We start from the raw sequence: 25,655 nt of genomic DNA, 5'->3' as shown, positions 1-25,655 counted from the left end.
CAAAGAGGAAAAGTGTGCAGCTGAATGTGCACTAGCATCAAGCTGGGATCTCTTCTCTACCTGGCTACAGCACATGTCCTTTCTGTATGAGTTTTGAAACAGAGTGGAACGGGAAGGTACTACTGTGAACTGTCCAATGACAACATTTTGCAGATTTTCGTTTTCTGTTGTAAGACATTTTTCTACGGTGTGCCCAACTGAACAGGACCCAGGCAGGCAAAAGTGCTGATTGCAGCTGAGTGTGCATGATTCTGGTGTGCAGGATGCTGGGTTCTCCTCTCTACCTGGCTACAGCACCTGGCCTCTCTGTGTGAGCCATTACCTTCCGCCCAATAACCATGGCAGGGTGGCACACCATGGGCCATCTTTACTAGTTTTTGATAATATTACTGCACTATTCAGGGAAGAGCGAGTTTGAGATTTCAGATCTGATCTTTGTGGCACATGTATTTGTATTTATTATGGATCCCCTCTCCCTGGGTTCCAGCAAAATTAAGGCAGTTATATACAATTAAAAACATGACATTACATTTCACAACACATTAAGTGTGTGCCCTCAGGCCACTACTCTATTACCACACATCTACAACACAAAATCCATGTGTACGTGTGTGTATAGTGCGTATGTTATCATGTGTGTGTGTGTGTGTGTATGCGTGTGTCTGTGCCTGTGTGTGTCTCTTCACAGTCCCCGCTGTAACATAAGGTGTATTTTAATCTGTTTTTTAAATCAGATTTTACTGCTAGCACGAGTTACTTGATGTGGAATAGAGTTACATGTAGTCATGGCTCTATTTAGTACTGTGGGCCTCCAATAGTCTGTCCTGGACTTGGGGACTGTGAATAGACCTCTGGTGGCATGTCTTGTGGGGTATACATGGGTGTCTGAGCTGTGTGCTAGTAGTTTTAAAAGACAGCTGCATTCAACATGTTAATACTTCTCACAAATACAAGAAATGATGAAGTCAATCTCTCCTCTACTTTGGTCCAGGAGAGATTAACATGCATATTATAAATGTTCTCTGTGGCTCTCTATGTACATTTAAGGGCCAGTTGTGCTGCCCTGTTCTGGGCCAATTGTAAGTCCCTCTTTGTGGTACTTGACCACACAGCTGGACAGTAGCCCAGATGCGACAAAACTAGGGCCTGTAGGACCTGCCTTGTTGATAGCGTTGTTAAGAAGGCAGAGTAGCGATTTATTATGGACAGACCTCCCCATCTTAGCTACTGTTGCATCAATATGTTTTGACCATGACAGTTTACAATCCAGGGTTACTCCAAGCAGTTTAGTCTCCTCAACTTGCTCAATTTCCATATTATTCATTACAAGATTTAATTGAGGTTTAGGGTTTAGTGAATGATTTGTCCCAAATACAATGCTATTAGTTTTTGAAATAATTAGGACTAACTTACTTATTTCTTGCCACACATTCTGAAACTGACTGCAGTTCTTTGTTAAGTGTTGCAGTCATTTCAGTCGCTGTAGTAGCTGACGTGTATAGTGTGGAATCATCAGCATACATAGACACACAGGCTTTACTCAGAGCCAGTGGCAGGTCATTAGTAAAGATTTTAAAAAGGGGCCTAGACAGCTGCCCTGGGGAATGCCTGACTTTACCTGGATTATATTGGAGAGGGTTCCATTAAAGAACACCCTCTGTGTTCTGTTAGACAGGTAACTCTCGATACAGCAAGAGATGTAAATCCATAACACATACATTTTTCCAGAAGCAGAATATGATTGATAATGTCAAAAGCTGCACTGAAGTCTAACAAAACAGCTACCACAATCTTTATATTATAAATCTTTATATTATACATTTCTCCCAGCCAATCATGAGTCATTTGTTTAAGTGCCGTACATGTCAAATACCCTTCCCTATAAGCATGCCGAAAATATGTTAATTTCTTTACTGTGAAATGATAACAGACTGATTGGTCGGTTGTTTGAGCCAGTAAAGGGTGCTTTGCTATTATTGGTAGCAGAATTAATTTTGCTTCCCTCCAGGCCTGAGGGCACACACTTTCCTGTAGGCTTAGATTGAAGAGATGGCAAAGAGGAGTGGCAAAATAGTCCGCTGTCATCCTCAGTAGTTTTCCATCCAAGTTGTCAGACCCAGGTGGCTTGTCAAACCACATATTTCCTTCCTCCTTTTTGTCTCCCTTTTGCTCTCTCCAAACGTGCGCACACACACACACAAACACGCACACACACACACACACACACACACACACACACACACACACACACACACACACACACACACACACACACACACACACACACACGTGAAAGTGTTATTGGTTGTGATTTCATGATTTTCATCATGTGATAATTTAGGGGTTTTCCACTTTTTTTTTTAAACACCACTCCTGAATAAGAAACAATGTAATTAACAATTAGAACAGAATTTAATGTATTCAATTCCCCATCTAAGAATTGACATGACAAAATCTTCAAATAGACAGGGTTGATAAACAACAATACTATTTTCACCTCTTCCACACTCGTTTTACACAATAAAAAATGACAAAAGTTGTCTTTCATAATTTGTTCAGTTATGCATGGATGTGTAGGTTCAGAATTTGTGGTTGGCATGTCATGCCTAAGTTTACTAGTCTTGCAATGAAATAATCATTAAAGTATCAATGGGTCTTAAAAATATCAATGGGTTTTGTGATGAATGAGCCATCTGATTCAATGAATGGGGCCGAGTTTGTCTTTTTGCCCAAAACTTAATTTAAGGTACTCCAAAGCTTTTTACTATCATTCTTTATATAATTTATCTTTGTTTCATAGTACAGTTTCTTCTTATTTTTGTTCAGTTTAGTCACATGATTTCTCAATTTACAGTTTGTTTGCCAATCAGCTGTGCAGCCAGACTTATTTGCCATACCTTTAGCCTCATCCCTCTCAACCATACAATTTTTAAATTCCTCATCAATCCACAGGGATTTAACCGTTTTTACAGTTATTTTCTTAATGGGTGCATACTTATTAGTAACTGGAGTAAACAATTTTATAAATGTGTCAAGTGCAGTGTCTGGTTGCTCCTCATTAAACAGGAAATATTCTTTACATATATGTATGACCTCTTATACACTATATTAGGCCCAGCCTTTGGAACTTTGGTTTTCCTAGATATAGCTACTATATTATGATCATTACATCTGATGGATTTGGATACTGCTTCAGAGCAGATTTCTGCAGCATTAGTAAAGATGTGATCAATACATGTGGATGATTTCATTCCTGTGAATTCCAGTTGGGCTCCCGAGTGGCACAGTGGTCTAAGGCACTGCATCTCAGTGCTAGAGGTGTCACTACAGACACCCTGGTTGAATCCAGGCTGTAACACAACCGGCCGTGATTGGGAGTCCCATAGGGCGGCGCACAATTGGCCCAGCGTCGTCCGGGTTTTCCTGGTGTAGGCAGTCATTGTAAATAAGAATTTGATCTTAACTGTCTTGCCTAGTTAAATAAAGGTTAAATAAAATAAAAAATAAAAAAATGTGAATACCCTGGTAGGTTGACTGACAACCTGAACCAGGTTGTAGGCACTGGTTACAGTTTGAATATTTTTCTTGAGTGAACAGCTTGATGGAAGCCAGTCAATATTTACATCACACAAAAAATAGACCTCTCTGTTGATATCACATACATTATCAAGCATTTCTCACATATTATCCAGATACTGACTGTTAGCACTTGGTGGTCTATAGCAGCTTCCCACCAGAATGAGCTTTAGGTGAGGCAGGTGAGCCTGTAGCCATATTACTTCAACAGCATTTGACATGAGATCCTCTCTAAGCTTTACAGGAACGTGACTCTGAACATAAACGGCAACACCTCCATTCCTGTCTCTTCTGAAGATTTTGAAACCATGTATTGCTACCACTGTATAATTAACGGAATTATCTAAGTGAGTTTCAGAGATAGTCAGAATATGAATGTTATCTGTTACTAGCAAGCTATTGATTTCATGAACCTTGTTTCACATTCAGATTCAGAGTGTTGAATAGTAATATGTACAGGGTTGCCGGTGTGATTGCAGGGTACAGTAAAAATCTTAGGCTTCGAGCTTCAACATGCAGCACTAAGTGAAATAAAATAATGAAAATGGTAATAAAAAAACAACAATAGAAATATAAATAGCACTATATACATAATAACAACTGTGGCAGTGAGGAATAAATAAATGTCCATTGGGATGGAGGCAGAGTGAAGACTATTGAGGGGTTGTGGTGGGGTGGAATGACCATCGGGGAACACCATGACTATTGACTGGAATAAAAACAACACAAATTGTAATGAAAAAAGTAATAATATACATTAACAACTGCAATAGTGATGAATGTAGTTGGGGTAGGCTATATGTTCATCTGGGCTGTTTTTAGCACTTTTCTGGGATTCGGGATTGTTTTTATTACTTTACTGGGAGGCTTATCAGAGGTAGACATGACAGTGATATGTATGTCTGAGCTGATAGTGCAGGCTAAGCTGCACACAGTGGACTTCCAACTAGGACAAACCACCTCTGTGCTAACAGTATAACTCCGGTTCATAGGCAAATGATTATTGCAGACAATAGCTGTAGGATTGACAGAGGATTGTTCTGTGGGTATTCATTTTGACAGCTGCATATAGGGAAATCCTGTGCATAGTGCATGCATATAAAGGCTAAACAGTAGTTGGAATGGTGTAGAGTTAAACCATAAACCATTGATTGCATTTTCTGTATTCTGTATTTTCTAATGTATATTGCTGTGTATATTTGCCTAGGCTAGGGTTCAATTGGATAGGATGTCTGTACAGCTGTACATGTGAAGATTGAGATTTCTCATAGAGTGGTTGAATCATCATTCTTGTCTATGTTTTGCCTCCATAACCAGCCAGAATTAAACACATTGCAGGCTATTACCTCATACTTCATTAATAACTGTGGATATTTATTCATAAAATAGATCAAAGTACAGTGAAATGTCCTAGTTTCTTCTTTCAGATGAGTAAATACTGTAGTAAATGCACCCCGCACTACTGGAACTATTCTACAGGTTTCCTCTCATTCCAATTAACTGAAGCCAACAGGCTGTAAGGGGGATATTTTCAGTCGGGTGTTCCCAGAGGAATGAATCACTCAAATCATTAGACCCAGGTTGCCTGAGGTGGGGTAAACTAACTAAGGCCGCATCCCAAACGGCATCCTATCCCCTATATAGTGCACTACTTTTGACCAGAGCCCTATGGGAAATAGGGTGCCATTTGGGCCGTGGCCAAAGTATTACTGCCATGTTAAACACACGCAGACACCAAACAACCCCAGTCCAACTCACCAATTGTTGACTTGTAGGATCGTTAACCCTGTGTCCTGGGCCAGTTGTTTCTTCTGCTCTTCCGAAGGGTAAGGATGCTGTTTCAATGAGAAAAAGAGAAATAATGAACATATAAATATAAAGGAAATAGTAACTGAAAGAAAACAAAAAACGCCTTTTGTGTTGTTTGTGTTGTTGTGCCTAAAAGCAGCGCCGGCTAATTAGCGTGAACAAACGGAGGTATGGCTCCAAAGACTCATTAGGGCAATATGAAATGGAGTATAATTAATGGTGTGTGGGTGGGGTGTGTGTGTGTGTGTGTGTGTGTGTGTGTGTGTGTGTGTGTGTGTGTGAGAGACTGTGAGTGTGTGTGTGAGCCAATTAAAGAGTTTAGCCGAGTGGAGAAACAGCTACATTAATTATGGGTGCTACTTGTGCTTTGCACACACACACACACACACACACACACACACACACACACACACACACACACACACACACACACACACACACACACACACACACACACACGCTCCTGATACGCCCTAGAGTAGGTTGAGCTGGTTCTCTTAGCAGTGGGGGGATATAGATACAGGCGTGTGGAGTGTGTGTGTGTGTGTGTGTGTACTCGTGTGTAGAGATGGGAGTGTAAGTCACACGGGAAGAATCCAAAATGCATTTAACAGCGCTCCCTTTTCTATTTACTTTCCCCTCCTACTCCCTAATCTGAAAGAACTGGATAGGCAAGCACTATGTCAGTAACTAAACCAAGCCTATGGCTTTCAACCATCTCCAGACCTCTCAAGTCAGTGAGAACAAGGGAGCTAGGATATAGGAAATGAGCTCAAACTGAAGATTGACCATAAGAGGAAAAGGTCCAAACATCTACTGTCCCAACGCTTCATAACATCTAATGTTATTGAACATTAGAAATCAGACCAGTTCAAACCATCTGAGATGCCAAATACCCGCAGGCCAATTCCACATAGGCACAAAGCTAGAAATGACACGCTCTACACCTGGAGAATATGTATCTACCACATCCTTTTTCTGTGGCGACAGGGAGAGGGTCTTTGAGGTTACTGAGAATTTTTTCTTCACCGCTGAATCAATTGGTAATGGGTGTCTCGCCCTCTTGTTTCCATGTGATTTGATTGTAGGTAATTGGCCTAAACGGAGTCATCATTCGCCACAGAAAGTGATAATCTCGGTGTCGCCTCATCAAATTGTCACTCGCTGTCTGCCGGACATGTTCCATGTTCCTCCCAGTGGCCTTTGTTCCTGAATAACGTGGCTAATTCTAGCAACTAACAGAAGGGAAAATAGCAGCAAAACATTTATGGGAAAATTGGAATAACTCGCCTTGAACCAATCTCTACAATGACATTCAGAAGGAAAAACAAGTTAAGATACCGTAACATCTTCCCAGAACACAAAAGTGAAAGCACAGTCACACTCGCACACACACACTCGCACACACACACACACACACTCGCGCACACACACACACACACACACACACACACACACACACACACACACACACACACACACACACACACACACACACACACACACACACACACACACACACACACACACACACACACACACACACAAGAAAGGCTGGTAACCTCAGGCCTAATTTCAGAGTTTCCACTCCGAGACCTAATCCCGACCCACCCGCTCATTATGAATTATAATCCTGTTAGCAAGGACTAGCAGCTCTAACGGACCCAGAGCTAACCGCCCCAGAGTTAAGGCCGGGCCATCTCCAACCCTGTAATCAGCACTGAGGCCTGGGTCCTGTTCAGTAGGGCACACTGCAGCAAAAGGCTTTGCAACCAAAAACGTAAAATATGTGTTCCTATTGGAGTTCAGTACCTCCCCTTTTTGCTCTGTTTTAAACGTTTTCTCCCTACTGGACATGACCCTTGGCTCTGACACGAGGAAGATAAAGTTGCCTCTCAACGCTGATCCAAAGTCAGTTTGTGATTTTTTCACTGTAACGGTTACCGTTAGGATTTATAGCATTTAAAGCTGATCCTAGATTTGTGCCTATAGGGACATTATACTCGGAGCACTCTGACATGAGTGGCGACACAGATCTGCCACCAGCTAGCAGCCACTCCAAGCTCAGGCAAGAACTGCGCTCTAGCATGCTGGGACAGATCGAAACCATGCCTTCCGGGTGAATGGCTAACTGACAGCAAATCTCCAATGAGACGGAGGACACCAACAGCAACAAAGTAGTGCAGATCAACACAAATATCTGGGGGAAACAGAGCTGCGCTAAGGCTTAGCTGAAACAACTAACCTGAAAATGAATGGAACTACGCTTAGCTTCGAAAGAATTTACCTGAAAATTAGCCTAACTTGGCTTAGAATTAGAAACAACTGACTCTACCTGAAACTGAAAGTACCTTGTTTTATCTTCCAAGCAACTGGCTTTTACAAACAACTGACTCTACCTGAAAATGAATATAACTTGGCCTAGTTCCAAAACAACTAACTCTACCTGAAAATGAATATAACTTGTCTTAGCTTCTAACACAATTGACCCTGAAAATGAATGTCACTTTATTTCAACTGTTAGCATGGAATACTGCAACTATCAACAGTCAACAGGCCTCTATGTCGCTCCCTCTCCCACTCCACTTCCAGCCAGCCTGACCACACTGAGCGGAACACCCCGTCGCCATACCTTTCAGCACCACATTAACAGCAACAGAGGGAAGCATCGTCAACCAGGTCGATCCTAGCAGGCAGGTCTAAACACATCAAATGGAAAGGGGGCTTTACTGTGAAACTAGCAAGAGAGTCAGTGTTGGAGGGGTGTTGGTTAGAGAAGGTAGTAAACACACACAAGCATATGTGCGAGAATACGCACATGCACGTACGCACTCACACATACACATATGGACATACTGTACACATACGCACACACACGCACACCATACACTCTTCCACTCTCCTACAACACAATACACTACAACTCATATAGTGGGCCCTGACATGCCTGGTGTCGACCACTAAGTGGCTGCCGCTGGGCTGTGGGTTGTGAGGCAGCCTAGGTGGTGACAGGCCAGCTGAACCAGTCTCCCACCAGCCTCCCACCTAGCAGCCAGCCAGCCAGCCAGCCATCCAGCCATGCAGGCAGGCCAATGAAGGCCTTAAACAGGGCCCAAAGCCCCAGGCTACATTCCTCTGCTGCTAGCCCTAGCGATGGAGCGCGTCAACCAAATCCCCCCCCAAAACAAGGGCCTCTAATGAGTGGGAGTACCTACTACTGACCAATCTCATTAGTAAACGGCAGTAACAGAATACGTGGCATTTCACGGCTATGGGGTAAGAGGGGAGGCAGGGGGGGCTTGTCACTCTGTTCCACACCTGCTGGTTGGAGGGAAGGGTTGCTGTGAGCAAATGGGGGTCTGAGCTGCGAGCTCTTTGAGTTCACGACTGAACGATCAGCCAATTCAGGAGAAGTTTTGGGAGGGTGATTATGTTGTTTACTGGACCAGTAAACCTGTTAGGAGGTTGTAATTACTCCTCATTTGGAGTGAGGAGCAGCTCAGAGGGCGGTCGGTCCGGCACACCCACAACCTGACACAGCTGAGTAGGACGGGGCGAGAGGTGAGAGGTGAAAGTTGAGAGGAGCGGCTAAATAGTGGAGGGTAAACGTACTGTATCTGAATCAAACTTAAGCACCTATTCCGGGAAATTACCCTTTTTTTTTAACTTTATTTTTGTCATCTCGATGTGCAGAGTTCACCCACCTTTATTTAACACTACATCCCTAGAGGGATCCCTAGCTTTAGATGGGATGTAATTGAACAACAGTAAGGCTAAATAGTAAACTTCACAAAGCATCCAATATCCAGTGCTCTTAACAAACGGTTTGTGGCATTTTGGCAAGGGTAAGAAGGGGGACACTCCATAAAAAATGCAACAGGCCACATACATCCAATGTGTGTCCGGCTGCTATAGGGAAAAGCAATCAAGACAGAACATGAATTGCAGAGAAACACCACACAGCACCACAGAGTCAGGTTTAACTGCTGAACTCATCTCCAACGCACCCCCAATCAAACTCAAGCTTCCCCCATTCACTGTGTACTGCCATCTGCCAATCTCCTCCAATCTCCTCTGTCCATCAGCCCACTTCTCCTCACTTCATTATTTGTTCGGATCTAAACACTACCCATTTACCTTGTCAGAGAAAAAGGCCCTGGCCAGTGATGTATGTGACCACATGCTGAATTTCTGGGGAGGTCAATAAAAGCGACCCCCGCTGGGCGCTGAGTCCCAAGCCCCTGGAGGTCCCTGGGGGCCTGTCAAAAAGGTAATGGATGATGTTTTCACTGCAGGGTGAGGGACCCAGAGAAAGAGCGAAGACCATGCCCTGACACAATGGGGCGCCAGCATTGGATAAATGAACTCAGATGCCCCACAGGTCTCCTAAAAATATAATGTTTGGCTGCCCCTTCTTTCTGCTCCTCCCTTCTTTGTATGTGTCTCAAACGGTACCCTATTCCCTACATAGTGCACTACTTTTGGCCAAAGCCCTATGGGCTTGTAGTGCACTATGTAGGGAATTGGATTGCCACTGACTCCAATAATTGTCTTCTCATTACTTCCAAATATTTCCCTGGAACTCAAATAACTCAAATGGGCATCGAGAACAGAGGAACTAAAAGAAAGGTTTAAAAACAGGGGCAAGAAGAAATTCAGATATTGCCCCCCAACAAAGGGGCGCATTCAGCTAAAAAGGGAGGAACAGATTTTTAGTCTGAGAGGCCGAGACGCGATTATACACCATGTGTAATGTTCTTAATTCTTTAATAGGGTGGCGCCAACAATTCTGAGTGCTTGCTTGGATTGAATTAAGGAATAATCAGGAACCGTAAGCCCCGGGACTAAATTGAATTTACAAATATGAATATGGATGGATTGATTCGTCACACGTACATGAGTGGCGCTAGTCGGGGTGGTTTGGGGGTGGGGGGAGGACAGTAAATATGGGGAAAGCTTGGGAAGTCCAGGGACTTTTGGGTGGGCAGGAGAGACCAGTCAGGCCATAGTAAATTTTTAATTTGTATCATTTCATGTCCCAGATCTAATGACATCAGGGCAAGACTGCATTATAAATGTGCCTTTGGGTAGACGGGGGGGAGGGGGAACAGGGAGGGGGGTGGGGTTGGCTGGCTACCGATGGCATGGGAACAGTGATTCCCTGCCAGGGTATAGGCTGCGGTGTGGCACACCACAGTTTGCCATGGGTGATTGGCACGTCAACATCCGAGGTGGCTCTGGCAACAAACAACCAATGACGAATGGGTTCAAATGACCTGTCGAACTTTGACCTTTGATGATCCCGGGACGAGAGGAGATGAGGTCATTTCAGGGGCTTCCTGTGAAACGCTAACCAGACTCTTTTTTTTCTGCTTAGGAGGGCATTCTTTTTTTTCTCCAGAGGACAGAAAAGCAGGAGAAAATGTTTCTGCATGGCATGGGTTATGTGCACTCTAAGGTTCAGGAATTAGGCCATCTCCAACCTACTTGTCTAACTGAGCAGTTTGCCAGTTCAGAAGTTCTCTTCACCTCTGTGTGACCAAAGCATTCCGTAACTCACAGATTTGGGTGTTTTTTAAATTACAGGTAACTTGTCATTTATTCAAACCCAATTTTAATAAACAAAGTTACAGTACGCTTAGCGACCCAGTACAACTTCTTTCCCACCTGTTTCTGCTCAGGTTTGGGTAGAATGTGCTTGCAGGGTTGGAGCACACGTTGTTATTACAGCACATCTGTGAGCAAGAGGGTGGCAAATTAGCCTCTAATTGCATTAACAGGGATTATGCCTTCCAGTTGGTTTTTGCTTTTTACATGAAACACTTTGTAAAAAGAGAAGCGAAAACATGTGAAGAAAACAGCACGTTCTGCTGTGGTTTCTCTTTTACAAGCTGTGGCTCCTCTCTGACTCGCAGGCTTAAATATTCTGTGCACAACTAAGAGAAGAAAAAAATAACAAATGGGAAAAAACCGAATTATTAATAAAAAAATGAGGGAGGGAGGAGGGTGCTTGCTAAGCCCTCCCTCACTCCTCACCCCGCCTCCTACCCCCCTCACCATGGTAACGACCCGCCAATTTAAGTAGAACCTCCCACAATGTAGTGGGCATGGCAACAATCTGAACGCCTGGGTTTCGTCCCATTACCCTATCACATAATTACCTTTTCTTTGGGGAGCTGGGGGGATGGAAAGAGGAAGAAAAGGCCTGTGGTTCCCTGCTGGAGGGGCAAGAGTGCGCCCCCATTTCTCACCAGGATTCCTGGTACACACATACGCACACACACATTCGCAGCCAGCTTGCTAGACCACATGCATGAACCTTTACCAAGTCCTTGAGAATCGATACGGTGGAAATGGAAGATACTGTGCTCATAGTTCTAAATACCACTTAACTGGCAATGCACACAAACACACACACACACACACACACACCAAAATTTTACTCTCCAGAGAACTTGGGAATGTCTATGGTCAACTCTCTCTCCCTCTCTTCCTCCCTCTCTCTACCTGGGTTATCTCTCCTCCCTCTCTCCCACATCCCATCTGCTGCAGGCTGCAGCCACCCCCAGGTTCAGTGGTAGGTCCTGGCAGCCACCTTGACCCCCATCGAGACATCCCGATTTAGCCTCTCCTTGTATGGAGCCCAGACAGAAAAAGGGGGGAAAATGCCTGCATAGCAAAATCCTCTCAGTGTTTCTCTCTCAGTGCCTGCTGGCCAATTGACTAGCTTGCTAGCTTTGGCCAAAGCTGTAAATCAGATATGTCTGTGTCTGTCAGATATGTCTCCCTTTAACAGTCTGTATCCGTGAGACTATGGACACAGAAAATATGGCCTCTCTTTTTACTGCTACTTCCTTCTAGCTCGATTGGATGGCGTGAATGTTAACCAAAGTCTTTTCTCACAACTCACTGCACTCGTAGCGACTGACAGGAGAGTTAGGGAGAAGTTATCTACAAAAGAATTATCCATATAGCTTTGACATGACTAGTCAAAAAAAACACACACGTACACACCCGCATGCATGGTTCAGTTTGACAACTTCGGTGGTAATTTCAAAAGTCATTTCAACAGCCAAATCCTCCTAAACCTGCTAGGCAGCAGGGGGAGAGTCCCCTCCCTCATCGCTACATTTCAGACTTGTCACAACAACCCTAAACACCCATAAAGTGTAACTGAGGCTAAAGGGCATGACATGGAGCTCAAAATGGCCGCCGGTATTGAGGTCTCACTGCTTGGCTTCTAAGAAGTGTAATGGTGATCCACTACTCTACTCACTGTCAAGTGCTGGAAGAGCCACGCCCTCATGATGTTGGTGGCCACTTTAGGGAAGATTCCTCGCTTCTTGTTGTGACGATCCCTCTTTTCCTTGTCAGGGTCGTCATCGTCTCCAGTGCTGGGAGAGGCCACCCCGTTGTCCATGCAGTCACCTGTCCAAACAAAGGCAACAGTTAGTGTGGGTGCGTGGTTCCATGGGGAACTAAGGAGCGGGGTTTAGGACATTTCGGCTCCAACCTGGCAACCGATTATCACCTCTTGGACAAATAGACAACGACTGCTCGTTTAACTTCATAAATTGTATTTTTTTTTACTCTATTTCCCCAGGTTGTGGGGGGAATAAGGACAGACCATTCTGCTACAACCTGGCAACCGACTATCTTCTCTTGGACAACAGTCAACAACTGCACAATTTTGCTTCAGGAATTCTAACCTTTGAACATAGCTTCTCTGGGTTGTGGAAGGAATAATGTTACATTTTACATGATTAGCCAGCGATCGTGCTTTCCTGGCCTTGTTTAGCTGAATGTGTTTAGTTAGTGCATTAAAACAGAAACGTTTTCAACCAAAAGGAGAGAATTCTGCTCCAGCATCTTGGCCAAAAGACAGCAACTGATAATTTTTTTTCTTCAGAAATTCGACCCTTTTACACAGTTTTATCACTGCTCTGATTATATTTATCAAACTGCAGGATGCTGTAATAGAGTTACTGCTACACAGTCTTTCAGAATGCGAGGAGATAGCTCTAGAGCTGAAATACGGATGGATCTGGTGAAAAATCTATTTCTCTCTACATTTCAAATGATTGACTCATCAACATCTTCATCCAAGAAACCTTCACATAATAATCAGAATAGAGCGTCTGAACGAATAGGTTGAGTCTTCAATGTTCCATACAAAACGCTCCATGTACCGTACACGTGATGCACCAAACCTCCCCAGAACATATATACTGTATATATATTTTTGAAAAGATTTATGAATATACATACATCTCAGAAAGCTTTTAAGCCAGGGGTTGAACTCTCTGACTGTACTGTGGATTTGATATGACCCACCCAGAGCACCATCTGCCCACCCCCAAAATCCATACAGTACATCTCCAAGATATCACAGACATAGTGTGCGTCCCAAATGGCACCCTATTCCCTACATAGTGCACTACTTTTGACCAGGGTCCATAGTACTGCACAATGTAAGGAACAGGGTGCCATTTGGGACGCAGACGTAGTCCAAAACCAGCCAATGATTTAATACCCAGTTTATTCCTCTCGCTGTTTTTTCCGCTAAAGTTCATCTCTTATGTTTACTTAGCTCCCATCTGGCCTGGGAGAGCTACACTGCTGGCCATGGGTTCGTAATCCAAGATGTCTCATTGGAAGTGAATGCTCCTTCGATCTAGCCTGGTCTCAGATCGGTTTGTGCTGCCTTGCCAACTCATATGGTCATTGTCTGCGGCACAGCGGGGGCTTTGCTAAAGAGGAACTGGATGAAATGCTGGATTGAAGGTAGCCTGACCATAGATCTGTCTGTACTGTCTTGACAACTCTATCATAGGAGTTGGCAAGACAGCACAACATATCTGGGACCAGGCTTCCTTTGATCCAACATTAAGTCCATTTCATCTTTACCAAAGCCCCCACTAACTGCTAACCTCTCCTCCACCAAATACAATTACAAATCATGCCGTACGCAGTATTTTCGTCAAGTGCCATGTAATGAGGTTAATTTTATTTTATTTCCTGCCACTTTTAACAGCAACAGGCAAGGTTAGAGACAGTCAGTTAAAGCAGAGCAGGCATATGGCAGCAACTACTGACCACATTAGTATAATACCAGTGGTGACTTCACTAGCTGGGAGGTTGACTTCGCTTAGGCTTCTCCTGCCATTACCTCTGCCGCCAAAACAGAGGTGAGATTCTACTGGGACCGACAAGAGTCTGAGAAGGTGGAAATAATCATAAAAATGATGCTGAAGTCCATAAACAAGCTCTCGGCCTCATTAGGGGGACGACGGCGGGCTCCCTCAGGCTGATTTACACTCCGCAATGCGCCGTGTCATGGCAGCATTCTCTAGTCCAACACTACGAGGAGAGATATGTCACCGCCGTGGTGACTTTGGACCCAACCTGCTAATGGTTTGTGACAGCTCCAAGTTTCACAGAGACAACCTGTGTACCGGGTAGAGACAGGGGGACATGCTCTTCAGCGACTAGAGCTGCACATGTCAAATTCTCCTCTACATCCAGCTATGTGTGACTGTGAAGGGGGGTTGTGTTAAAAGACGAAGGAAGGAGTAAAGCGATGCAGTGACTCTGGGAGGTCCGGAGAAAGTGGTGGTTGCACGGGAAGTCGCTGCTACTCTCGGCTTTCCTGTCTGGCTTCCAGTGAAAGAGTGAGGCCATACAAAGGAATTTGTTTCCCCCCAAAAAAACTCTGAACATGAAGTTAGCTCAGCTGTGGTTATGCAGCATTGACCATGCCCACGCCAAACCAAAGGATTCATTGCTCATCCTCACTCTCTTTCACTCTCTCTTTCTTTTATTTCCTTTGCCCTCATTCCAGTCTCACCCTTTTTTTCTTCTACCGTTCAATATTGCTGCTTGCTCCTTTCTCTTCCAGCATCAAGATTCAGAGGCACAAAAATCCACTTGCACTTTTCACGCAAACATTATAAGTCAAGCTGTCAAAGCTCGGCGCTCACAGCAGCTGCTGGCCTGCTCAATTGCTGAGCTTTTCAGAAGTGTTTGCACAAAATGTTATTGGCCATGGTCTGGTGCAAGGGGCCTGGGAGGAGAGAGGACCTTTTATTTTGCACCAGGCTTCCACCATTGGTCCTTTCTTGCAAGACGCACTTCCCTATAGGAGCAAGGCAGCCATGTGACCATTGTCGGCCAATCCAAGGGTCTGTGAAGAATGGCCTCGATGCTCAGGTCAGGCTTGTGATAACTTCAAGCAACCATGGACAACAAAACACGGACAATGCACAAAGAAAAGATTGAGATGAATTGACTACTTGTCTTGGATGGACTTTCTCTATCGGCTACCAGCAAGTTCAAATGAACAGAAGCTAAATGTTTGACCAAACTGCAGACATCACCATAGCGATGAACTAAGTCGTTGAAACTGTTTGCCTTCATTGGGACATTATTTACCAGCTTTCCCTTTGTTTTCTTTCTTCCTCCTCTTTTTCCCGGCACTGACACCTCCCCTCCCTACAGGTGAGAGATAGTTCTTCTTTCAGTTAAAGTGGGAGATAACAAATCTCTCCTCAGGTATGTATCAGGTTTTTCCTGAAAAGTCGGAAAACCATGACTATCCAATGGTAGCTTCTCTGGTCCTCTAGGCCTATCGACGTGATGCAAGGAACCAGTATTAAGGTATCACTGGACTACATACCCCAATATGGATCAACCAAGAGTCCACTTTCCAACAGAAGCTCAACCAATACGTTTCTGTCAAATACTTCCATTGAAGGAGCCACAATTCCCCAACCATCCAAATGGGGAATAAAAAGGGCATTAGGAGTGTTTGTGTTCTGGGCCTTGTGTTCTGGGCCTTGTGTTCTGGCTGTGTGACTGTATTTGTGTTTGGGAGTTAAAACACACAGATATCCCCGAAGCAGTCCACCCGTGGCGGTGCTAAACTGAAAATGTATTCGGGAGATAACAAAACCCCTGAACGCTTGTTGCACTTGGCACACAAACAGCACTTTGCAAATGGCCCTGCTAATAGGTGATACACATCTGCCTGAAACTATTTAGATAGTGTGGTGGAAGTCCACAAACCCAGAGCCCTGCTCATAAAGACGGCCAATAGCAGAGGTGAGAGAGTCCCTTTTAGTCTTCTTCTCTACCTCAACCATTAGGAGCTAGCTTAGCATTGGATGTGTGTGTGTGTGTGTGTGTGTGTGTGTGTGTGTGTGTGTGTGTGTGTGTGTGTGTGTGTGTGTGTGTGTGTGTGTGTGTGTGTGTGTGTGTGTGTGTGTGTGTGTGTGTGTGTGTGTGTGTGTGTGTGTGTGTGTGTGTGTGTGTGTTGCTCTCTGTTATTACACTTTCCCCATGTCCAAATAAAAGAGGCTCAGAGGCTGGTATATAAATCGTCGCTCAGTCGACTAGAACATAATGCGCCCTTTCTTCCAGATCCAGTCCCAGGCTGAGCTCCGCATTCACATTTTTCTGTCAACCCTCATCATTCACTCGTTCTTTCTCTCTGCTGTCTGTCTTTCTATTCCACATCACATCCAATCCAAACTCGACAACACGTGACACTCACCCAATTGGCTTGACATCGGATCAGTCCCAACACTGTCTCACTAATCTGAAAGTACTGGATAGGCGAAAGCGATAATGGTGGACACCTTTCTAGTATTTCTACCTGTAAGTGAATCTGATCTGTCCCAAAACTCTAAAATAGCTTCCTCATTCCTCCCACTGATATGAAAGTATACTTTAAAGACAAAGGCAATAATGATGGACACCTATCCAGTTATCTTACCTATCAGTGAGTCCTTACCTTCTTCACTGTTGTTGTCCCCACTGTGTGACGTGTGTCCCCCACTGGATGGCCCGGGCGTCCCCGCCGAGCGAACTGACGCCGTGTCATCGTGGTCTCTGCTCCACGAGATCTGATTGGATGACACGACACCGACAATCAGCCAAGAAACTACAGTATGAATACGATTTACCACAGAGAACGTGTGAATGGTCTATTCGTCATATAGAAACCAAGGGCTTTAAGTGAAGTTATCCATAGAGAATAGTCCACAGGCGACTGATTAAAAGAGATGTGGATGGAGACCCAAGGTATGTCGGCACGAAAGCCGCATTCTTAGTTTCCTTAAAATATCATATCCATATCATACGCAGTACATATCATGTGGGGGGAAAAGGAGAAATAGCCTGTAGACATTGCAAACACACAGCCCTGTACACATTGGCTAGCTACTCCCCACAGTTGGCGGTGCATCGTGGCTAACTCATTGCTAACTCCAGGTCAGAATGCTAACCCTATAATTCATAATTGTTTTTGACCAGCAAATGAATAATAATAAGTCCTCTTTGGGAAGGAAAAAAAGTAAAAATATATATCATGTATTACGCTGCATACCATGAGAATGCTGTCAGGCTGTGGTAATCTAGAACATATGCTCAGAACACAAATGGTTAAAGCAGCAATGGCCAACTCCAACAAGAGGAGTTCCCAACGAAACGACCAAGGGGGATGGAAGAGGGGGAGTGAGTATAGGGCTGAAGAGATTTGTTCAATCAGAATGGAACCGCTCCCGAGAGACCGAGGGTGGCAAGTACCGAGACACACACACACACACACACACACACACACACACACACACACGCACTCGAACATGTACACAAACACACACACACATGCATATACACTCACACACCGCCACCACCTCCCAATATCCACCCATAACCAGTAGGTACTCCCTAAGCAGCCCCACTTGAGAAGAGAAATTAAGTGTGGAATTAAGTGTGAAAATGGTACACTATTGGGCTAGAGGTGTGGGGACAAAGTGCCTGCAAGGTAGGGTGGGTGCTGTGCCATTCATGGACTTATGGGTGAGTGAGTGAAGGCTGGTGGGACGGGTTATTGGGTTGACCTCCACATCCAGGGGCTACACTTTAGTGTGCTGCTTCATAATATATGCCATTTAGCAGACGCTTCAATCCAAAGCGACTTACATGTTAGTATATGTAACCCCAGCGGGAATCGAGCCTACGACAGGCGTTGCTAGCGCGGCGCTCTTACCGACTGAGCCACACAATTTGTTAAATCAAAAGCATAAATTACGAGTGCTTATAAGACTCAGGGGACCTGCGCTCATCATAGATCATGTTGATTGATCGATAATAATAAAAACACTTTGGCAGGTGACAGCGCAATCAAAGATGACCATCAAAGTGCAAATCAGCAGATGTGATGGAAGTACTACTGGAGGGAAGTCTCACTGCCTGATGGAGGTGAGAGGACTGAAGGGGATACATATTCATTTGTGGATATATAGTAGTGTGATTCATACTAGAATACAGCATAGACTTGGATAGAGGGTTATTTTATAATACAGAGCTTGGAACCCTGTAGTAAAGTGAATGGGACACTCAGAACATCTCAACAACAGGCTAATATAGGCTTGGGAGGGTGTTTGAAACTAAACACAGAGACATTTGAGTTGTGAGCGTTTGACACTCCACTAAACTGCCTGGATTTGTGCTCGTTGCTTTGGTAAATAAAGGGTTAAATGGTTAACAAGTCGCTGTGTGGCTATGGCACTCGGAGGAAGGGATTCCATATTCCTAAAGCCTTGCTCAAGGGGTGGGTGCAACGTGACTTCAAAACTTGCTTGGTTGCATTCACACGAAAAAAAATAGCAGATTTGACTCCACACCTCTGGTCCCTTTTTGGATCAATGATATCTTTTTCGAGCACATGCCGAGCACAATGAACATAAATAACACATAAAAACACAATAAAATAGCATAATAACAATTAAAATGTTTATCATAGTCTCTCAAAGCATTTATTCAAGAAGTAATATAATAAAAGCCAAGCAATTGTTTACCGGGATCCTTACTTCAAACAAGTTTTTTCCAAATGTCCGAAAAAAATAAAACAATTTATTATGCTTTGAAATGAAATGGAACAGAAACGTTGTTCTCATTATCATGTTGTCAAATGTTAGGCCTACATTTAATATTTGATTTATTTTAAAGTCACTTTTCATTTTAAGGCCAACAATTTCCTAAATTATATTTTTTCCATAGGCCTCTCTATTTTGATAAAACGATCTAGAAAGCATAAAATGCGTGCGAAGTGTTCTCTGTATAGGGCTACAATTCAAATGCACGTAACAGACGACAATTGTATTAATACGCACGTAATAGGCAAGAGCTTACCTGATCAAGAGGCCCAGACGATCTTGTAAAATCTTCACTGTCAGATTTATTTCCACCGTCCCTGTCGTCTATGACCAAATCAATGGGCATTTTTCCTTTCAAGCAGCTGATGTATCGATGACAGAAATTATCGCATAGCTCGTGTACCTGCAAACGCAGAGGACAACCAAACATGTATCAAAACTGAGTGAACACTATACCCTACGGGAAAGCCCTAAAAAAATACATGTAGATGGTGGTAATCAGTGGTATTATAAGGAATAGCCTATCCCTCGCCTTGTGACAGGCCAACACTACTATTCAAGCAAATTGGCTTCAGAAATAGCAGAACTATATTACATTACATACATTTTACATTACTTGTAGAAAAACGAATGATTACTTTATTTTTCTTACATTTTTTATATAATTGAGCGAGAACTGTAGGCTACTTTAGCAACTTTATCTCCTCCCTAATATAGGCTCAACATGAGCAATATGGCGACTATTATATAAACGTCCTCGACTGCAAGCGCATCCATCAATGACAACATTATCAACTCCGTAACATAAAAATGTTATTTGGGTAACCAAATATACTACCACCGCTATTACACCTCTACTACGGAGTTATAGCCTAATGCTATGCATCATCGCAATCGACCGTGATAAAATATCCGATTTGTACAGCAGCAGGCCTATCAGTCACACAGTGCATGAGATGGTTATGAGTAAATATACCTTCTCCAGCTCGAGCAGATGAAACCGTAATACTTGAATTGCTTGTATCATCTAGGAGGAAAAAGTTTGCATTAAAACATTTTTATTCACATTTTGGAGCATTACATTATTATTATAATTATGGGTGCGTGTGTGTGCACGTGTGCGTGCATGCGTGTGTGTGTGTGTGTGTGTGTGTGTGGGTGTGTGTTTGCACGCGCACGGCCATTAAAAACGTGTAGGCAATGGATCGGGATCAACAGGATTTAAATGATTAGCATGAAAGCAAACAAACTTTATGACAAGAAAATCTTTTGACAGATTACGATTACACAAACGTGTATCTGTTATGACGCCATTAATAACAATGACTGTGATAAAGTCAAATTCACACTAAAGTGTCGGCTATTGTAGACAATGAATGCATGTATTCATAGGCCAACTGTTCGATACTGTTCTTGTGAATGGCCTAAAGCGAGTGAGTTCTTACCAAATTATCAATTTCTGGATTTGATGAAAATATAGGCTTCTCTGATCGAATCTGAAACAAAAGTGTTACAAGTTCACTGTTCGTCATACATAATTCATCACCATGGTGTTCACATGCATGGGACAGCTTGCTGCTTACAAAGTTTTCACAATGCAGAATTACAAAACAAGTACCAATGCACAACGGTTATTTACCCTAAAATATACGAATTTGAACATCAACAAAACAAGTAAATAGATATGTCAAACCTGTTTTGAAAATACTGCTATATCCTCATTGAAAGACTCCGAGGAACACACGTCGCCTCCAGCGACCCCAGTTTCTCTCGGCGTGCAAGTTGCTAATTCACATTTTTCGAAGATCAGTGCTAGAAGTGGGAAAAGGGGATGCCTAAAAGGAAGAGAGGGGACATTAACGCTGTAATGCGGCCTTGGAAAGTTTGCGTGTCGGTACAGGCCCAAACTAAGAAAGTGGGTTACATCGACTTTCAATCACATTGCCTACTGTTTTCAGTTGCAAACTGAATAGATATTGCACTAATAAAACATTCAGAAATGTAACAGCACAATAATTACATAAAAGCAGGCCTAGTCTTACTGCATGAAATGAGTCGGTCATATAGGCATAACTGGTCGTATGGCAACCTCAGCCCTCGAGTAACACCATATTCTTCAGTGAGAGTAACTCAGGCAAAAAAGAATTACATGATGAACTTGTCAATAGAGTTTAAGACTATTAAACTTGGCCTGAAAATATGCTTATATTATGGCGCACAAATACAAACAACACTGCCTATACATTTGTTGAAGTAGGCAGGGTAGTTTGAGAACGTGTTTGATGTACAATTGTTTAATTCTGAGAGTTGGATTTACAAACATTTTGGGAGGTAGGTTATCTAACTCAACCACTGGCTCCCGCTAAACAATATAATACATCCATATCATGAATTTGGTGAATGCAAAATAACATTATATTTTGACTGAAAGCCAAATGCAAACGAAGCCTATGTATCTTTTTCGAAAACTCAGGGGATATTGTCATAATGTAACATTTCAAAACAGATATACAAAGTTTAAATAAGCCTATACAGCGCCATGCGTAACGACCGAACACAGAAGCGGTTATAATTAGCGAGAATTTCCCAAAGCCTCCCTCTCTCTTAAACTTTCAATCGCTCACATTTGTGGTGCTTGATATCCCCAATGGCTGTACACTTTACGTTGGCAGTAAAATAAACGTACCCGTAAATGGCATCTTTGTCTCTTTTTATAGCGTCGTTGACAGAGGAGCCCATACTGGGTGGTATGGCACTGGCGTGTGTTGAGTGCGGGTACTGGTGCGAGTGGAACTGGGGCCCGTGGTTCAGGTGAACCGCCTGCATGGAGCGCGCTGCATGAGGTTCCCCATACATACTCGAAGGTAGTCCTACTCCGTCCATTCCATAGTGGGGAAGGTCTTCATACTGTCAAAAGTGAAAGATAGAGAATATTCTAAAAGAACGACCGTTGTGCTACCTCTCCTCATGTTGAATGAACGCCTGTGTTGATAATAGCTATAGTAAAAGTAATAATGTAATAATACTGACAATAAAAACGAAATATAAAGACTAATAACAAGAAAAGTATATTAACAACAATAGTAAAATAGCTTAAATGATGTTGTTGGCAGTCTATACTAATAATAGCAAATAAGTCTAGGCCTACTAAATTAGTATAGAAAATACGTGCTAATGTGTTAGGTATATGATGCTAATAGTAGCCTATCATATGTTTAGTGGTAGGAAGTATATTAGTGGCAATAAAAGCCTATGTTGATCACCTAATTGAAAATCAATGGAAAATGTTCATTGTTTGTGGATTACGTTGAATCATTAACATTTTAAAACGTTGTGAAAAAGGCAGTTCACTTTTTATGTGTGTAAAACTTTCAAACGTTTTGGGTATGCTTAATTCTTTCAGGCGATTAGAACTACAGGGTCTTGCTTAGACAAAACAATATCACAAATGTCTACACTTGTGTGTCTGTATTCTTGCTAATATTTACAAGAAATCAAATATTGTTTTGTTTATCTTGACAAAACTAATAGCTTAAAGAAACAAAAAAAAAACATATGCATTTTAGATAGGCGAATTGTTCATGCATGGCTACGTGGCCTATCTAAACTATCTGGAGTATATTTTGAGAACGTAATCATATATGTTTTATTCTAAATGTTGAATTGATTTATTTGTATGTCATATGTCAGATAAGAATGTATACATATTATGAAATGTTGAAAAGGACAGATATCAACAAACTAAACCCAAAGCGAACATTCTCGACATTATTCTCATATCTGTACAGACTGAAATTGAATACACACAAAATATTTGTGAAATGTCGTCCATGTTCTTATTACCAAAGTTACATCATGTTTTTTGTAAATCGTTTAAGTTGATGTGTAACAACTTGGTTATAGCCTACATTAAACATTGGACCCCCAAAGACTGATGGGGCGTTTATGAAACACAGAATATCAAAACACATGTCATAATAGTGGGGTTAAATGAATTATGTGATAAAGTTTGCAGTCTGCAGTCTGTAGTTCTTTAGACAATACGAAAATGCTATTGTTTATTCTACTCACACACGCTCAAATGCTGAATAGTAGGCTAGCTCTACCAAACACCCTCTTTTTGCATAGATTCCTGCTTGTTGTGCCATACAAACGAAAAAATGCGCACAGTAATCAGCCACGTCTCAACTGTAGCTTTATTGCCATTGCTAAAAGTTCTGTCAATACGCACCCGTTGTGCCATCGGCCTGTCACTCTAGCCGATTCCAATCGGACTCTAAACGTCTTCTACGAGGCCAGGGCTGAGGAAAAACAAAGACCTAACTCCAAATGCAAGATTAGGAATACTGTGGTCTCTCCAGAGACGATGGTTGCCAGACCGTCAGCATAAATCCAGCTAAAGACAAAAACACCACAATCAAGTATAGCGCTCCTTCGCTTTCTCCTGGAGACCGTTCATAAACAAGCAACACTGGCTACGACTTCACGCTTGAAACTGGTGTAAAATGCCCCTTACAGAAGAAAAAAAACATTGAGACTAGTCTCGCTCTACAAGCAAACTGTCAATCAATATCGAGGTTGTCAAGTTGCTTAATTAATGATGACTCGTCGCGCTCTTCCCTCACTTGGAATGCTTCAGATATTCATGTAGAGATGTTCAAAAACAGTCCCCATCGTCTCCTCGATCACTTGCAACTCCAGTGAAGGTTTTCTTTGATGCAATACCATCCAAGTGGAGATCTGAAGGAGGAGGGGTGATATTTTCTGACTTAGTTTTTCTTAAAGGAGCCGTCCCCTGTCCGTCCGTATGTTGGTGGATCCCGATGTGCAATGTGAATGCCGTGCTTGCTTCTCCAAATGCGCGCGCGTGTGTTGTTGTTGTAGGGCGCATAAAGCAGAGAGGGTAGCTTTGATCAATTTGTGCAAACCCGGAAGTAGTGGTGGCCATAACTGGTCACGTATTGGAATTGGCCACATCAAGTGGAGAACCAGGTGGGGGCGTTTGAGAACTGTAAAAATAGCAGATATTCAATCGCATTTCGGGGTTGCATTATCTGGTGCTCAGCTGGAAGTTTTGTTGTGGAAATGACTAGCATGCCTTAGGTTTATTTAAATAATACATATAAATATTAACAAAAGATAGGCTATAAATAAGAAAATAACTGACCATGAATAGAAACTGCTGTCCATTTTCCACCCAAATAAAAGTAGTCTAACAATTAAGCTATTCACTTTTTTTTTCAGGTTTATGATAGCACTCTAAAACATTTATTTTCTTGGAGGTTGTGTGTCAGAATTTGACACTCCTTCGCAGAATTGATTGACAGACATTTTGTCCAATATGACAGTAGAAGTGGGAAGAGAATGGGCGCAATTAAGCTCACATCAGTCCACAGGCCTCAGTTCTCTAATATAAACATTGATGGTTTGGTGCATTGGGGACATGGACAGCATTGTGTAATGAGAGCTTGCAAATAAATGACGAACTGTACTGACTGTATGTGTCAAAAGACAGTCACTGAACTATAGCCTATCAAATTCAGTTTACTAGCTATTTGGGATTAAAGCTTCCTCGCCGACCGTGCATAAAATTACGAATTTCTTTAAACACTGTAATTACGTTGTAGTTAGTCTATAGTTTAGTCTGTAAACAATTTAACTTTTGAGTCCGTATCCAACAGAGTATTAATGTTATCAGGTCAACTTTAAATGAAGATTGGAGGAGCAGGGATTTAAATATAGCATATAGAGTTTGTCCAAAGAGTTATCCAAAGACGCATATCTTCAAGGCTGGTCGGTGGTTGCCTTCAAAATACGGTAGGTTTACACAGAGAGAGTGGCTACCTTGTCCATAGAAATTAATTTAGCCTTATTTCCCTCGAGGATATACCTATGAGTAGATGGAATCGTACCAACCTCTTAAATACTTGGAATATGTGAGGTTAAGAACATATCTAAATAATTTCAAATAGTCTATAACCTCTGTGGTAGGCTATTAAAGCTGCTTTCATATCAGAACTTACATTTGATTAAATGAAGCATGGCTGCAGGACGTGCAGGCAGGCAAAACCGCTTTGAAACCAAACTTTTGAGTACGAGTATGAACTTTTGTTGTGTGAAGAAGCTATCTAACGATGTCCTTATAATTACATATATTTATTAAAGGTATTATTCATGTATTTTTCTGTCAATCTTAGGATAAACTCTGGAAGTTATGGAAGGACTTGAAGGAGCCTAAACCGAAAGTGTAAGAAAAGGTAATGAACGTTTATTGTAGTTTTGAAATCGTCAATCAATAATTCTTATTATTTGGTAAGAAATAAATGATTCCAT

The 25,655-nt window shown here is 42.6% G+C and overlaps 1 protein-coding gene across 3 annotated transcripts in view; it reads right to left on the bottom strand.

Annotated features, from left to right (window-relative positions):
- Window positions 1-24,151, bottom strand: part of LOC106564847 (homeobox protein Meis1) — a 35,591-nt gene extending 11,440 nt beyond the window's left edge. For 2 of the 3 annotated variants that reach the window (XM_014131302.2, XM_014131303.2), the window contains exons 1-9: window positions 23,554-24,151; window positions 22,009-22,229; window positions 21,016-21,157; window positions 20,768-20,818; window positions 20,299-20,349; window positions 19,579-19,725; window positions 17,177-17,288; window positions 12,662-12,813; window positions 5,335-5,411 (exon numbers count right to left, since the gene is read on the bottom strand). In XM_014131302.2, coding sequence (XP_013986777.1) covers window positions 5,335-5,411; window positions 12,662-12,813; window positions 17,177-17,288; window positions 19,579-19,725; window positions 20,299-20,349; window positions 20,768-20,818; window positions 21,016-21,157; window positions 22,009-22,229; window positions 23,554-23,565 — 965 coding nt within the window. In that variant the 5' untranslated portion in view covers window positions 23,566-24,151. The other variant, XM_014131304.2, reaches the window with a different exon arrangement.
- Window positions 24,152-25,655: the final 1,504 nt, after the last annotated feature.

This window comes from Salmo salar, chromosome ssa12 (genome assembly GCF_905237065.1).
Source record: "Salmo salar chromosome ssa12, Ssal_v3.1, whole genome shotgun sequence".
Taxonomy (NCBI): Eukaryota; Metazoa; Chordata; class Actinopteri; order Salmoniformes; family Salmonidae; genus Salmo; species Salmo salar.
Note: the sequence above shows the minus strand (reverse complement) of the source record. Positions and strands in the feature narration are given on the sequence as shown.